The sequence below is a fragment of the Sinohyriopsis cumingii genome, chromosome 9 (genome assembly GCF_028554795.1).
Source record: "Sinohyriopsis cumingii isolate HCF-2022 chromosome 9, ASM2855479v2, whole genome shotgun sequence".
Classification (NCBI taxonomy): Eukaryota; Metazoa; Mollusca; class Bivalvia; order Unionida; family Unionidae; genus Sinohyriopsis; species Sinohyriopsis cumingii.
Genome location: NC_142969.1, coordinates 7,286,184 through 7,301,358, shown reverse-complemented (window position 1 = coordinate 7,301,358; position 15,175 = coordinate 7,286,184). Strand labels below are relative to the sequence as shown.

Genomic DNA, 15,175 nt, shown 5'->3' with positions numbered 1-15,175 from the left:
GTACAGCATCGTACCCGTCGCAAGGCTCACAATCGCATTCCACTTCAGAAGCCCCACACTTGAATTGTGCCTTTCTAAACAACCTTTTTGTGTTTCTCTGAAAGTATTCATCTTGTTCGCTCGGTTTTGGTAGTCACAATGAACTATCGATCTTGCCTAGGGTTCCTTTTTATATACAGACCAATACCGACGTGTCCATACGGCAAGGTGAAATGATTGGGAAGTCGAACTCGCTTCTGGTACACGATTTGATAGACTTTTTCCAAGGGCCGACTGACGATGTGGTGAGTGGGTAAACGTACAATCTTGTTCGGTTGATAGGTGGTCACTTTAAAGTTTCCATCCTCTCCCGATTGCAAGGCTTCTTTCAATACCCCAAAGTTGACCACACGACTGGTACGATAGTTCAGAGTAAGTCCTTTCACTTTGCACGTTGTGTGCACTTCTCCTTGTGGGTCCCGGTATTCGTAGCCGTAATTTTTGGGACCGCCACTGACGATACTTAGAATCTTGTCGTCGGGATGCTCGTCTGTCCAGGCTCCTAAACGGTCTCCTTCGATGTCAGGGTGCTGTTGACTCGGGTGATGGATGTAAATGCAACTGTCCGTGTCAAAGTACAGGACGCGTTCCCCTAACAGTTCTAAAGCTTCGTACAATTTTAAGCGAGCATGGGCTGTCACGTAAGCCGCAATGATGACATTTCCAAAAGGGTCGTCTTGTACAAAGTCCATATCTTCTTCGTAATTGACCAAGATCAAATCCTCGAGAACGACGTCCACGTGTTTCATGTATTTGGTTTTGTCGTGAATCATCTGGAAGTAGCGGGAAGGTTCTGTCAAATACTCCGTCTTGGGTAAACACGGTCGTTGTGCCATTTTACCCCACAAGCAATTTAACATCACTTTGTCAAACGATCGCCTGCCTTCGTTTTTCTCTATGTGGTCTAAAGTGATGCCTTCTTGTTCCCGGTATTTCTCTTTGAATTTTATTTGGTCTTCGGGAGTGTGACACCAGGAAGGATAGCCGCTGGCTTCTTGCTTCAGTTTCAAAAAGGCATCCACGTAGTCGGCGAAAATGCCTTTCTGAGTGGGGTCACCCTTGTGGTATTGTTCTGTCTTGGGAAAGTGGCAAATTTCGTGCACTTCTAACAGTTGGTATCCCATGTCCATAGCCTTGAACAATTCTACACTGACCCAGGTTCCCGTCAAGGCTCGTTCTTCCTGGGTGTGCTGACAAGGCTGATCTTGGTTGCACGTTTCGGCACAAGTACGGCACAAGGGAAACATCAGTTTGCCTTGACAATGGTGAGGTAAGACGGGATGGTATAGGTTCGTGGGAGGCAAAACTTTACACTTGATCAAGCCTTCGTATTGTCGAATGTTGACCAGGTCGATGTCTTCCGTGAACAATTGCTGGTGCCCTGTAGGAAAGTGACAATATTTGCACACGTAGGGATACAGCGAACACATATCCAAGTATTTGATTTCTTCTCCTTTCTCTTCGTCGGCTTGGTACAGCAAACAGGTGGCATTGGTCCTTCCTCCGTACAAACCATCCCTCGGGTTCAGCGGGTCCATGAACTGGTAACTTTCCACGAGGCGTTTAAACTCGGGATCGGTTTTCATACGGTGATCGTACTCGTGTTCCCACATTTCCACCACTTGGTATCCTTCCTGTTCCATCTTTAGGCGCCGCTGACAATTGTCCTGGTACAAGTCTTCCATGGTTCGTTGTAAAAACTGATTTTTAGTGCTACGATCAGGGTAACAGGCGGGACATCCGTGAAATAAGCAACCGTTAAACTCGTACACAATCTTGGGGTTTTCTAAGTCCCAGCCATCGACCGAATACGTTCCGATGGTCTTTTCACCCCCTCCGTTGCGGGCATGCTGAATCCACTTGTCTTCCTTGTCGCACAAGTAATGTAACCAACGTAGGGCTTTAACCGAGTATTGACGTTTGACAAAGTGGGTCACTTGAGGACTGATGACAGCCACGGTGTTTTCAGGCATGAATCGTTGTCGATACACTAAGGAACACGCTTTGGCAATGGTGCAAGCTTCTTTCAAAGGATCGACCCCTCCGTGTTCCATGAACAGTTCTCGAAATTTTCCACAGAACGCCGTAAAATGTCCACGTCGGAACGACAATACTTTAACATTTCTTCCTGAAAGTCGAAAGGGTCCGAGGCGTGAGCCTGGTACCAAGCGTAGAAAGCTTCTCGTTGTTCGGTACGCATGTTGTCGGGGTCGTAATAGTGAGCCTCAGGTAAATGGGGTAGAACGGCGTGTTGATTGGCTTCCGTACTGAAAAAGTGTGGAAAGTACCCTTTAGCCATTTCTGTCATTCCAAACGTTTTAGGCATTCGACTCAAAGGCATGGCCAAATAGCTCATCGAATCTTTAAACTGTACTTGTCCCACTTGCATGAAAATGATTTTGGCTCCGTTCAAAGTCACTTTAGGACCCTCGGTGCCTTGTTCCGTATAGTATCTGTGAAGAAACTGTCCGTCGTATCCGGAGAAATTGTGAGCCATCACCGTGGCATGACGATGACAATCTCCGTAACGTTCGATGTCCTCTTCGCTCCACGTCTTGTCGATGGGGTCTAAAACCCATTGGGCAAAATCGGCTAACGTGTTCGGTCCCCGAAAGATTTTTTCACGCCCTCCGGGAATCTTGCTGCAGTGAGGGCAATGACTGAAGATAGGTTCCTGAATGCACTTCTCGCACGCTAGATGAGCCACGCAGAAATTAGGAATGTGAATGCCGGTCTCTTGCATGCATTCGAAATCGAAAAAGATTAAATTGCCTTTCTTCTTGTGACCGTCCTCTTTCTCTGGTGGGGGTTGGTATTTTTGCACGTAGCATTGGTGTTCCAAGTCCACGATGTGGTGACAAATGTGACATTTTTTCTTTCCTCGACATACGTGTGCCTTGACATTATTGGTAAGTATGCCTTGTCCACACGTAGGGCACAATCTCAGGAGTTGACAAGGACATTTCTTCTGTGAACCTTGCGTCTTCAAATGTTGTTGATAACAGGTAGGACTGACAAACGTGCGCAGACAAGTTGAACAAGTCACTGGTTCTTCGCTCAGACAGGGTGGAGAGGCCAAACATCCTGAGCATTTCCATCCACAATGTTTGTGTTGCTCTCGATTGTTATAACGATAGTCACATTTCTCACAGTAATAACCGTACCCCAGGAATGCAGTGATACTGGTAATGGTATCGAAATTGTCATCGTGATAATAAACATGAATGTATTTTCCGTCCTTAAAATTTTGGCCTCGAAACAACAGAGGCCCGCGCATTTCTTGAGGGTGCACTTTCAAGGTGTATCGTGGAGCTAGGGCATCTTGCAATTTTTGCATCTCAGGAATGCCACAGGGTGTGTCTTTGGACAGTCCGGCTTGTTGTAGCAGGAGTTCTGCTTCGTTTCGTTGTTTGGCTCGGTCGGATTGTTGAATAGTTTTCCAGGTTCTTTTCCATTCTACCGTGTCGTTCTTGTTGGCATAGGTTCGTCCCACCACGATGGCACGGGCTAAACACATCTGGTCATGAGGGTTGTTAATTCGGACGAGACATGATTTGGTGTTGCGAAGGTCGTCCACCAATAACATCTTTTTGCGTCCTGTTCCTTGAGGAGGAGAGACGTGGGTCATATCCAGTGTGGCTTTTCCATCGGTGATGTCAAACTGGTCATTAGATTTTTGTACGTGTTGAATCTTGTCCATGACTTTGGAAGCGGTCAATTCTGCCGGGGTGCTAAACTCGATCCAAACAGGGGATTTCAAACCGTCGTGTTATATGGAAAGTCTCAAGCGATCGTCTTCTTTGGGTTGACATTGTTGCTTGAGTGTGGTGAGCAAAGAATCCCACACCCCAGTGATGAACACTTCTTCTTTCTCTAACGGTACTTCAGCCTTGAAATCTTTAAACTTCACTGTGTATTTGTAAGCCGTGGTTCTAAATTTTCTAGAGGAGCGCTTTTCCGTCTCTCGAATGGAATAGTATTTTTCAGGGTTGACTAAGGGTGGCGAACTTGTTTTAGAGGGTTTGGATTCTGGTTCACTCATGTCCTCTTCAAAATCACTGGCATGAATTTGTACCAAGACTTCAGCTCTGGTACGAGGCAATAGATCACGTTTCTGCCTCTTACTTTCTTCTTCTTTCTTCTCGAATGAATAGGATCGTTTCATCTTCAGTAAAAAACGTCAAATGACTCAAGTTTAAACACCATAGACTAATTTATAATCATGGCAGACCAGCGTATATAAAAGGGTGTGTGTCTTGGCCTTTCACTATTCATTTCACTCTCTAACCGAGAACAACGATGGAAGGGACTAGCCAAATCGAACGTTTCATCAGAGCTTTGCGAGGGGTCATTAGAAAATTCTCTTCAGACCACCCCACGGACTACTCTCCTTCCTTTCGAGATAAAAGTGAAGATACTTGCTATATCTGTCAGAAGAAAGGGCATTGGTCTTCAGAGTGTCCAGACCGTCAAAAAAGAAAAAAAAACAGGGGCTAAAAAAGACAAAAGTCAAGATACCTGTTATTATTGTCAAGAAAAAGGACATTGGTCTCCAGATTGCCCAAAAAAGAAACAAGAGGAGTCAGAAGAAAAGAGGGATTCTTCAGAAGAAAAGAGGGATTCTTCGGAAGAAGCGAGGGATTCTTCAGAGGAAGAAAGCAGACAGGTGAAGAAAAAGAAACAGGAGAAGAAAAGAAGAAGGGAAGAAAGCGAGGAGGAAGAAGAGGAAAAGCCTGTGACGGTGAAGAAATTCAAAAAACAGAGAGACTAAACAAGGAGACAGAAGAAGTCTATGGACCTTTTAAAGTGCTCTGTTGTAAGTTGTGAATTGGATTGTAACTATGGATAAAAGAATAAATTAATTATATAAGGTAAGTGTCTTTCAGTTTTGATTTTAAGATAATAATTTACACTCACGCACTCATATACACGTACTATAGGGGTAAAATGGTTTTTGAGTTATTGACAATTGAAATTGTATTTCTTTTCGAGAGACGTGGATGGCCCTGAAAAGGGCCTTTTTTGGTGTAGGGGTGAGTTTAAGCAATCAACTTTAACTGCCTTAAGCCTTTGCCACGGCCAAGGCCTACTTCTGGACTGCGTACTGTTGATGATGATGATTTGGTTGAAATCACTAAGGGTGGTACGACAGGCTTAGTCATAGGGTTGACGTGTTTAGCTCGGGAAGGTCGTATTCTCTTCGGTCGTAATAAAGAAGTCTGATACATTTGTTTCAGACTTCTTAACTCCGCTAAAATGTCCAACAGTACCGTGACCGTTTGATTTTCACCCTCTTGTTTATTTGCTGCTACTTCTTCATCTTCTTCTTCTTCTTGTTTTTTTCTTACCTCTTCTTCTTGCTGCTGTCGCTGTAGGAGAAAAGCTTGTTCCGCTTCCTTTTGTCGCTGTATAAATTTCTCCAATTCTTCTTTCTGTCTCTGTCTAAAATTCTCCACTTGCGGTAATGAAGAAGGTGACGAAGGTTCCGGAACAAATTCTTGCGAGGTAAGAAAATCCACAAAATCCCAATTTACCTCTTCTGAAAGTAAGTCCGGGTTCCCTAGGGCGGTCTCCCCTGCTGGTGCACCCCAATGGATCGTTTTCTGGGTTTCCGTCATGTTGAATCACTGTCGCATAGATTGACTGCACACAAGCGATAGCGAATCTATATAGACCACGTGACGTCACAGACTGCTCTCTTCGGATTGGATGCGGGCTGACTGAATTTTTGCAACGCGTGTTCGGATTGGTGAATGAACTCAATCTGTTTCAATCCTCCCTCTACCTATAAATAAGCGCAGTTCACTGCATTGATTCACCTGTTCTCGTCGCTTCAAGATGTGGACCACAGTCGAATCATCCACCGTTGTGTCTTCAATGATGTTTAGGACGGACATGCTCATGTATGTCCGGTCTAAGTGGATTGTTGTCCACAGGACGGACACCAGTCTGTAGATACGTAGGATCTACGTAGAAAGACAAGGATGCCTCAAAAGAGTGCTGATTTACGGGCCAACAGTGAAACGCAGCCTAAGGACAAGAAGAAGACCAATGCGGTGCCCTTTATGTTAATGGATACATTAACATAAACCCGAAGGCCCTTTTCAGGGCCACCCACATTTCTCGAAAAGAGAATGACTTTCAATTGCCTACAACTTTTTTAAAATAAAAATAAAAAAAATCCCATATTCAATTTCCCTTGACGTTAGACAGTCCCACGATTTTTCTCCATGTTCAATTCCCCTTGACGCTAGACAGTCCCACGATTTATTCCCATGTTAAATTCCCCTTGACGCTAGACAGTGCCACGATTTATTCCCATGTTAAATTCCCCTTGACGCTAGATTGTCCCACAATTTTTCTCCATGTTAATTTTCCATTGACGCTAGAGTGTCCCAGGGGTCTCTGTAATGCTAATTCCCATTGACGCTAGGGTATCCCACTTAACTACTGTCCCACCCAGTCACATTATCTGACACAAGGCCGACCAGTCCTAACACTAGCCTCTTAATGCTGAGCGCCAAGCGAGGCAGCTGTTAGTACCATTGTGTGTGTGTGTGTGTGTGTGTGTGTGTGTGTGTGTGTGTGACGAAAAAATCAAGATCATAATTAGGTATTGCCTTAGAACAAAATGGGTAATTGGTTTCTTAGACGCATAAAGCGTTACCTAGGGTAGTACATATTTTTTATTGTGACTGGGCAATACATACATCTCGTAGTAGGTCACTAGCGGCGAGATATCAATATAACACGATGTGTACAGTTACTTATTGTCTTCAGTGCCGGTGTAAACCCTGTGGAGGCCTTTTGGCAGTCGAAATCTTGAGGAGTCCTCTCGCAAAATATTTCCTAATACGTCTCAAATTATACCAAACAACAATTTTAATAAACCAATTTTATTACACAAAAGAAATATTAACAACTATTAATGCTATTAAACAAATTAACATTTTAGGTTATTAAAAAAAATTATAAAATAATTATTGTCACGGGGCCCCTAAAAAGCGTGAGGCCCATAGGCCGGTTCCTACTCATCCTATTTGGTAATCCGGCACTAATTGTCTTTGGCAACACAGTGATCGCATGATCTCGTCGATGAGTGTATGTTCTCTTACGACATACTACAGCTATAGGGCTTGGTATGTTTATAGCTGGATGGATGGGCTTGAAGAACCTGAACGGTAAGCGCATGACTCGCAGTGTGGCAGCGTAGCCACTGAACTAAGTTCAACTGACAGTGTATATGCTACTACATGACTGGACGTGTAGAATAGGAATTATGGATTCTAGAAAAGGACAAAGACTATTAATGTGAATTCCCAACTCTGGATAAGGGCAGTATAAACTGTGTTACGTTTACAAGGACATTTGGTTGTATGAACCATGCACATTTCTCCGGAGCATACGGTTATGTGAACCATGCTTATTTTTTCTGTATCATATGGTTGTATGAAAAATGTTTTTTCTTTGTATCATTTGATTTTGGGAAACATTCTCATTTCATATATATATATATATATATATATATATATATATATATATATATATATATATATATATATATATATATATATATATATATATATATAGATAGATAGATAGATAGATAGATAGATAGATAGATAGATATAGATATATATAGATATATTACGATATAGATATAGATAGATATATAGATAGAGATAGATAGATATAGATAGATAGATATAGTGAATGTAAGAACCATGCTCATTTCTTCGTATCGTTTAGTTATATGAACCATATTCATATTCATAGTTAGATAGATAGTTAGATAAATAGACAGATATATATAGAGAGAGATATGTGAATATGTTTTCTTTCCATAACATGTTCAGCTTGGGATTCTTGTATCATATGTAGTGGGTGTTATTTTAAATTTACTTGTGTGTGTGTGTGTGTGTGTGTGTTGTCGCAAATATACATTATTCATTTCATAAACTTCGATTCACTCAAATTGTGTTGTACTTTCACTCGGTCGAAAAAATTCATTCAGCTACAATCCTGTATGTGATTGTGTTCGTGCGTCAGTGCGTAAATGTATATGTGCATTAATGTCCATCTGCGTCAGTGAGCAAATTAGACATTGTTCCTTTTTCTCGATACGGCTATATGTTGTTGTTGTTGTTCTAGGGTTTAACACCATTTTTTAGCACAAGATAGGCTATACATGGCGACCAGTATAACTGGTGGAGGAAGAACCCTGGAAAACCCAAGGAAGAACCACCAACCGACGAGAAGCTACTGGCAGGCTTTCCCACGTACCCACGCTAGCCGAGCCTTGGACTCGAACCCACGCAGACAGAGGTGAGATGGCAGTGATCCGGAAAGTTTATCGCTTTAGCCTCCATGTATATTGTTGGATATTGCAATTCAAGCGTAGTGTATTGAGTGTATTTCCTCGTGAGCAGACTCAATGAATCTGTAAATATGTCCTTTTGGTAGAGTAATAATAAATAAAAGAACATTGCACGTGTTTATCGGGTTCATTTCAAATTTGCAAACATAGACAGCAAATAACAGGTTTGCAGTCTTTTTCATTGTGAATTATTTACAGGTTGAAAATATTTAAAACATATTTTGACGTGAAAGATATGTTCCTATTAGAGATTGAAGTCAGTCTATAACCGGTTTCTATCTGAAGTTTAACGGTTGCCAGAACACAATAGTTTAGGATACAGTCAGATGCCGAAACATCATGGTTGTAATTAATTTTGTAACCTGTTTATTCTTATAAATATCATTAAATAGCAATAGTAAAACAAAATACGCGTTAGATTAATCAAGAATGGGAAATGGTAAAGAAGCAATTGTTGTGCTTTATAAAATAATTGTACGATATTGGACATACACAAGCTTAAGTAGTTGAAATATAGATATGTATCTCCCGACAGGCTTCAGTATTTGTAATACAAATGATACATATATTAGAAAAAAATTTGCAATAATCTAGTTTAGATCTGTTTCCAGTTTTACACGGGAATTAGCATTCAGGAGATGTCATAAAGCCACCGAATATTCCTTGTCTGTACACAGAGAGGATGTGATGCACGAACATTATAAATTGCCGTAATAAATTGAAACAGAATGATTGCAATAATAAAACAACCTTGATTCCCTTTAATATAATTTAATAGTGAACATACATATCATACCATTAGCTTCATTATTATTCCAGATTCTCTAAATGTGCAATAATGTTGGAATGAAACGACATAAATATAAGTGCTCGTTACTCTGATGGTATTATACATTTACTGTTTCAGTTAGTTCATTTTTAAATATATGTATTAATTAGCGTTATCACTTTTCTCGCATCGTTTTTGAAAATTGTAATCTCACATTTCATATTTCTTTTATTTAGATATTGTATATCGTTGTTTTGATCGTGAACCAAATAGGTACCAATGTTAAGAACTACATTGAGCGTAGTTTCCCTTACACTGATTTATGTAAAGTGAAGAAGACTGAACGGTTGCATGCTCCATTAGGACCTATGTATCTGAGAGGTGTTGACTAACATTAAGCTTCGAGAGGTTGAGGGAGAAATGGCTTCTACATGAGAACATCAAGTTTATGAAACTGCCCTGCTTTTGATGCCTGTAACTGAAAATACAGCAGTGATACTATAATTGGCCAAAACACCCTCCACTATCATTGACAGTAGCAGCCGCATCTTCGCAGTCGTATCATCATATTCACCTCAACAGTCGTCGTTATCATCATCATCATCATCATCATCATCATCATCATCACAGGCAAAGAGTCGGTTAATGATCGTATTAAAATGCCTATTCCTACAGAATGATGCGTGGGTGCAGTAGAGTATACGTGACAACCTGTTAGACTTACTGTAGACATTACAGAACAATATGTGAAAGTTTTTATTTACTTACTTTTTGATGACAAGAACAACGCCAGCGACGACTAGGATGGCAAGAATACCGAGTCCAATCCGTCCAACCATTGGAAAGACTGAAAAATGCAGATAAATTATTTGACATAAAAAATAGATTTCAGTTGCATAGCTAATATATATCAGCTTCCTACTAAATACATGAAAAGTTGATTAGGTTTACTCATAATGTGAAGATTAAACGTTGTGCAACATCTCAAAGGTGATTAATTAAGGTGATGAGTTTATAAGTCTTTCGATCGCATTCACGGGTTACTAAAGAATACATACTATATGCATATAAAAGGCAAAAGGAAATACGAACACTTTGCTTGCTATGGATGATGCTGGGACACTTTCAAATTTGTTATATTGGATTCAATCGGTAATATATTTGTGTAAAACTTCTACGCTGACCAATTCACACGTTATGACACTAGGTCTAAATGTCTATAACAGATTCAACCAATAATTGTTGTAAAATTAACAAATACTTTCTTTCTCTAAGCGAACACCTACTTGAGCTACGACGCAATCTATTCCTTTGGGAAACCAAACTTTGCGGTGGAAAGTGTATACTCACGATCTTTATAACAGTTTAAATCATGACAAACGTCATGCAGACAACACTCCATTCACAACTGTCAATCACGGTAATGACATAAGTGTGCTATTCAATATAAATTAATTACATATGACATGCATCATACATTAATGCACATACCAGGCACTCTCGCGATTAGCGTGCTGCCATAGCGAAAAGTGTATATGCTCCTGCTTCATAAAAGTGTTCACATCTTTCGAACACGTGACTGTTAGTCCAGACATTTAAATATTACCTAAAACTAGTAAACACGCCATTTCGATAGGTCAGTATAGTGTTTAGTAAGCTTTAGAGGTGAGATAAATTGTATGACAGCGGAATCAGATCAGATCGTATCGACCGGCTTGGTGTGTCTGTGGGAATTAAAATAATAGTATTAGTTAAATATGCATTTGTCAAGACTTTAAAACGAATTCTTTTTGCAAATACATCAAAGTAAAATGAATGTAAGCACCATATGTTTTGTAAACAGAGTTTATACAGTCTTTAAAAGTGTGTTAATATATTAATCTTTAAATGATTTATTATCCTTTGACAGATGTCCTTGTATAAAGAAAACGGCTGTACACCCGATCCTGAGCGTAAGTTCTCTCTGCCGATTACTTCGCAACAATTATTAAAGGTTTAATTTAAGCCAGTTTTATCAGCAGATTTATGTGCTGTTTTATCTTTGAATATGTGTTCTTGCATTATCTTCACGGTTGTTTATAATGTTAACACATTGTAGGTTGTACTTGTTTAGTAATAAATAACGTGACGTCATTGTTGTGTAGCTGCGTCAATTATGTCATTGTTTATAAAGCGATATATAAACAACCTCTTTAAATTTACTTACAACAACTTTATATTAAAAATATTTGCGAGAACAGGAAATTACTTTTTGAAGCTTTTAAAGTTTAGTGATTTTGGTTCAGACGGTTTGTTTTGAATCTGACTCCTTGAAAAATAAATACTGTGCTATAATGTATGAAGACAGGACTAAATAGTTACTGTTGCTATTAGTATGTTAATAGACTTGATGATAAGGGACAACAATATCATGATAAATTCATTTCAGTAACAACGTTAAGGAAACACATTAGGTAAGGCTAGAGACAAACAATTGTAGACGAAAAGAGCCTTCAAGTTTTTAAAATATAAGACGATGAATGAGTGTACACTATAGTACGATGTAAGAGGTGCGCACATCCAAGAGTTACATGGTAAATGAATATTCTGTACGTATTTGACGTATGAATATTAGCTGTTTTAGATTGATGTTACTTTAATGGTGCTACAACTGTTAGGTTTTAAATCAAGTGACATAAATAAGTGAAGCCAATAAGTTTTGTAAAGTTAAAAAATATATTCTTCGTTGAATTGAAGAAAAAAGTTTAAGATGAACTTACGTTATTGTGTATTTAATCCCAAACAATCCAAATGTTCTATCACAAGTCCAAAATTTTAGAATATAGCATATCAATTTAAATATTAAATGTATTGATGCTCCATCAATCTTGATGTATCACAATCATATAATCTAGAATGTCTTTGAATGACTTCACAATAATCCAAAATGATTACTCACAAGTTAACTCTGAACAAAATAGTAAATAATTCCACTGAAAAGAGGAATTAATAACTTTGTCAACCACATACTGATTTACTACTTTCACTAGACTTGCGACACAATCAGATGCACAGCTTATGGATCACTAGATGTATTCTAGAACATTCCAATCGTCGAAATAATGTTAGGCCTTGAAGTAAAATCGAAGTCAATATCCTTACAAGAAACAACTAAAGAAGAAATATATACCCCAGGTAACGGGCAATGTCAAGCATACGAAGTAAACTAAATGTGCATAAAACATGACAATATAGAACAACAAGTTACGTCATGAACATTATTATTGTGTAATTGGATTAATTCATTATATGCTATGATCTGTTCATGATGAAATAATACAAATAAAATTAGAGAAAGTATTATTACGATACTGATCAGATATGCTAGTGCAAATAATGTGAATTCCACTGAATATATTCTCATCGGATATGGTGGATATATTCTCATCGGATATGGTGGATATATTCTCATCGGATATGGTGGATATATTCTCATCGGATATGGTGGATATATTCTCATCGGATATGGTGGATATATTCTCATCGGATATGGTGGATATATTCTCATCGGATATGGTGGATATATTCTGATCGGATATGGTGGATATATTCTCATCGGATATGGTGGATATATTCTGATCGGATATGGTGGATATATTCTCATCGGATATGGTGGATATATTCTCATCGGATATGGTGGAGATTATGTGATGTCAAGGTCAAGATTTCTTTGAGCCCACAAATAATAGTTTGCTACAAACACAATTTCAGCGAATAACAGAAATAGGTTATATTTTCAGGAAAAAGTGTAATTAACCAAATTATGGTTTTAATCAGTTTAAGTACGGAGAAAAGTATAATAGTCAAAACATGTTTAGAGCAACAGATCTTAATAAAATGTTAATTTATGATTTCTACTGCAGCAAGCTAACGTGAGTATGGCTCTTCCCAGATTATTGAAGGATAAATTATGTTTATTCCAGTTCAAGACTGGTGTGGGTTAAGCTATATAAGTTATTCAATTAAAACAGTAATGGTAAGATAACGTGTATACGCAAAGAAATGAATAATGTTAAATACTGTGTATATGTATTCTCTCCTTGAAAATACAACCTATACAATAGTATAATTAGGACATATATATACAAGGACAACATGATACGTTGATGGATGCAGTTGTGTATAAATGCTACAATGACAGAAAACAGATCTAAATGGCAAATTTACTAAATCGGATACATTTTGTTTGTTTGTGAAGTCTAAATATCTTTAGGTATGTATTGATTAGTTAAATCACTACAAAATAGGTTTTATATTAGGTGCTATTCAAGTGAATTTTAGTCAGTACGTATAAACAATTGTTTCCCTATGGTAATGTATTTATTTTGCCGATAACGGTCATTACATGCTATTAAAAAGATATACAACAGGTTAAACTGGCAAGAATCATGAAATGGAGAAGTAATAGACTTTCACGGGCAGATCATCTGATTTACACATATCCAGGTATCACTACCTTCCTTAAGATTGATAAATTTGTGCAAAAAGGAAAACAACAGTGTATGATAGTGATTAATGATTTACACTGTATAATTTGTGTTTCATTGAAAGCTCAGAAATATAATTTATATATCGTTTGTAACATACGAGAACATAACTTCAACTTGTGGAATGCGATGTCATAGCAACATTTTTGAGAGTGTATTGTTCAGATATTTAAAACGAAAACGAATGAACAAAATTTATGACATTTGAGTTCCTATGTTAATATACGGCTGTAACAATTTATTGTTTTAATTGGTTACGTATACTGTGTAGGTATTGCCTGGAATTGCCGATAGGTTTAAGTTATGTTGATATCTGTGCTTTTTCACAGTCATTATTAGTTGAAATTCCTTCCTTAACAGTTTTTATGTACATGCCTAGGTCATCACCATTGCAACGTAGTGTTACAGTTTTATTTGAATCTTCATTCCTATTATAGTAGAATATTTTGATTAAGGTTCAATGCCCGACAATATCCGACAATAAACTCGATTCCTTGTAAGCAAATTGACAGTTTAGCATCTCTGTTATATATTTATTTTGCACAATTTGTCACCTTTGCTGTTGCTCCTTCAGTTAATTGTAAAGATACATTTCTAAAGTCTTCAAACATATCACACGACAACGATATAAAATATTTTCTGTTGTACCCAAAGTATTAAGGATTTTAAATCTTTAAAACTAACTGTACCTGCAGTACTGCTGGAATCTGTAGCTCCCTGTGTGATAATAACAGTAGCTGTGCCAGATTTTGTGCTGCTCGCTACAAATGTCCATGTTGGGGTACTGTTTGTGGTACTTGTAAGATTGGCAGACGTTGTCGGCTGTGTGGTTGACCTGTAGAATAATGTTGTGTTGCTGGTCGTTGGCGGATGATGAGAGATACTAGTTGTGGATTTCGTGGAACCTTTTGTCATTGGCTCCACTGTGGTTGCCATAGGTATTGTAAATGTTGTCGTTGCCGTAACGGAACTAGTGCTTGGTGATGTCGTGATGCTAGGTGTTATATATTCTTGTATGCCAATGACAAAAATGAATAATTAATGAAATGGCTTTTGAATCGTTCAATATTCTTTTTGATGATAATATGTTATATAAATGAAACAGACATTTGCAAAGTCCCCAAATATATTCCATACTTCTGAAGCCAATTTTCATGTTTCGACACAAATGAATGTTATGTTGTTTGTTATAAATGTCTACATATTCTCAAAGTTTTCAACTGGATTTCATTATTTTCAGGAACCAACTATATATTGATGAAATGTAAATAAATTTCCAATCTCGGTACTTAAATATTGTCAACCCCTACAAAAGGCAGGCCACACTTTATATTAATAGCGAAACTCGAAAAGATCTAATGAAGGAATATGTTTATTTACTGTCCAGTGCAACAACTTAGGTCGAGGATACGATGCTATTAGCTTTCTAAACTAGAGGGAACGAAGCACATTACTTATGATGTT

General features: G+C 38.3%; 1 protein-coding gene across 3 annotated transcripts in view; it reads right to left on the bottom strand.

Annotated features, from left to right (window-relative positions):
- LOC149791227 (uncharacterized) overlaps positions 1-15,175 on the bottom strand; it is a 66,383-nt gene that overhangs the window by 14,694 nt on the left and 36,514 nt on the right. For 2 of the 3 annotated variants that reach the window (XM_089969698.1, XM_089969700.1), the window contains 2 exons: positions 14,401-14,721; positions 9,954-10,032 (listed from right to left, as the gene is read on the bottom strand). In XM_089969698.1, the coding sequence (XP_089825824.1) occupies positions 9,954-10,032; positions 14,401-14,721 (400 nt within the window). The remainder of the gene's footprint in view (positions 1-9,953; positions 10,033-14,400; positions 14,722-15,175) is intronic. The other variant, XM_089969699.1, reaches the window with a different exon arrangement.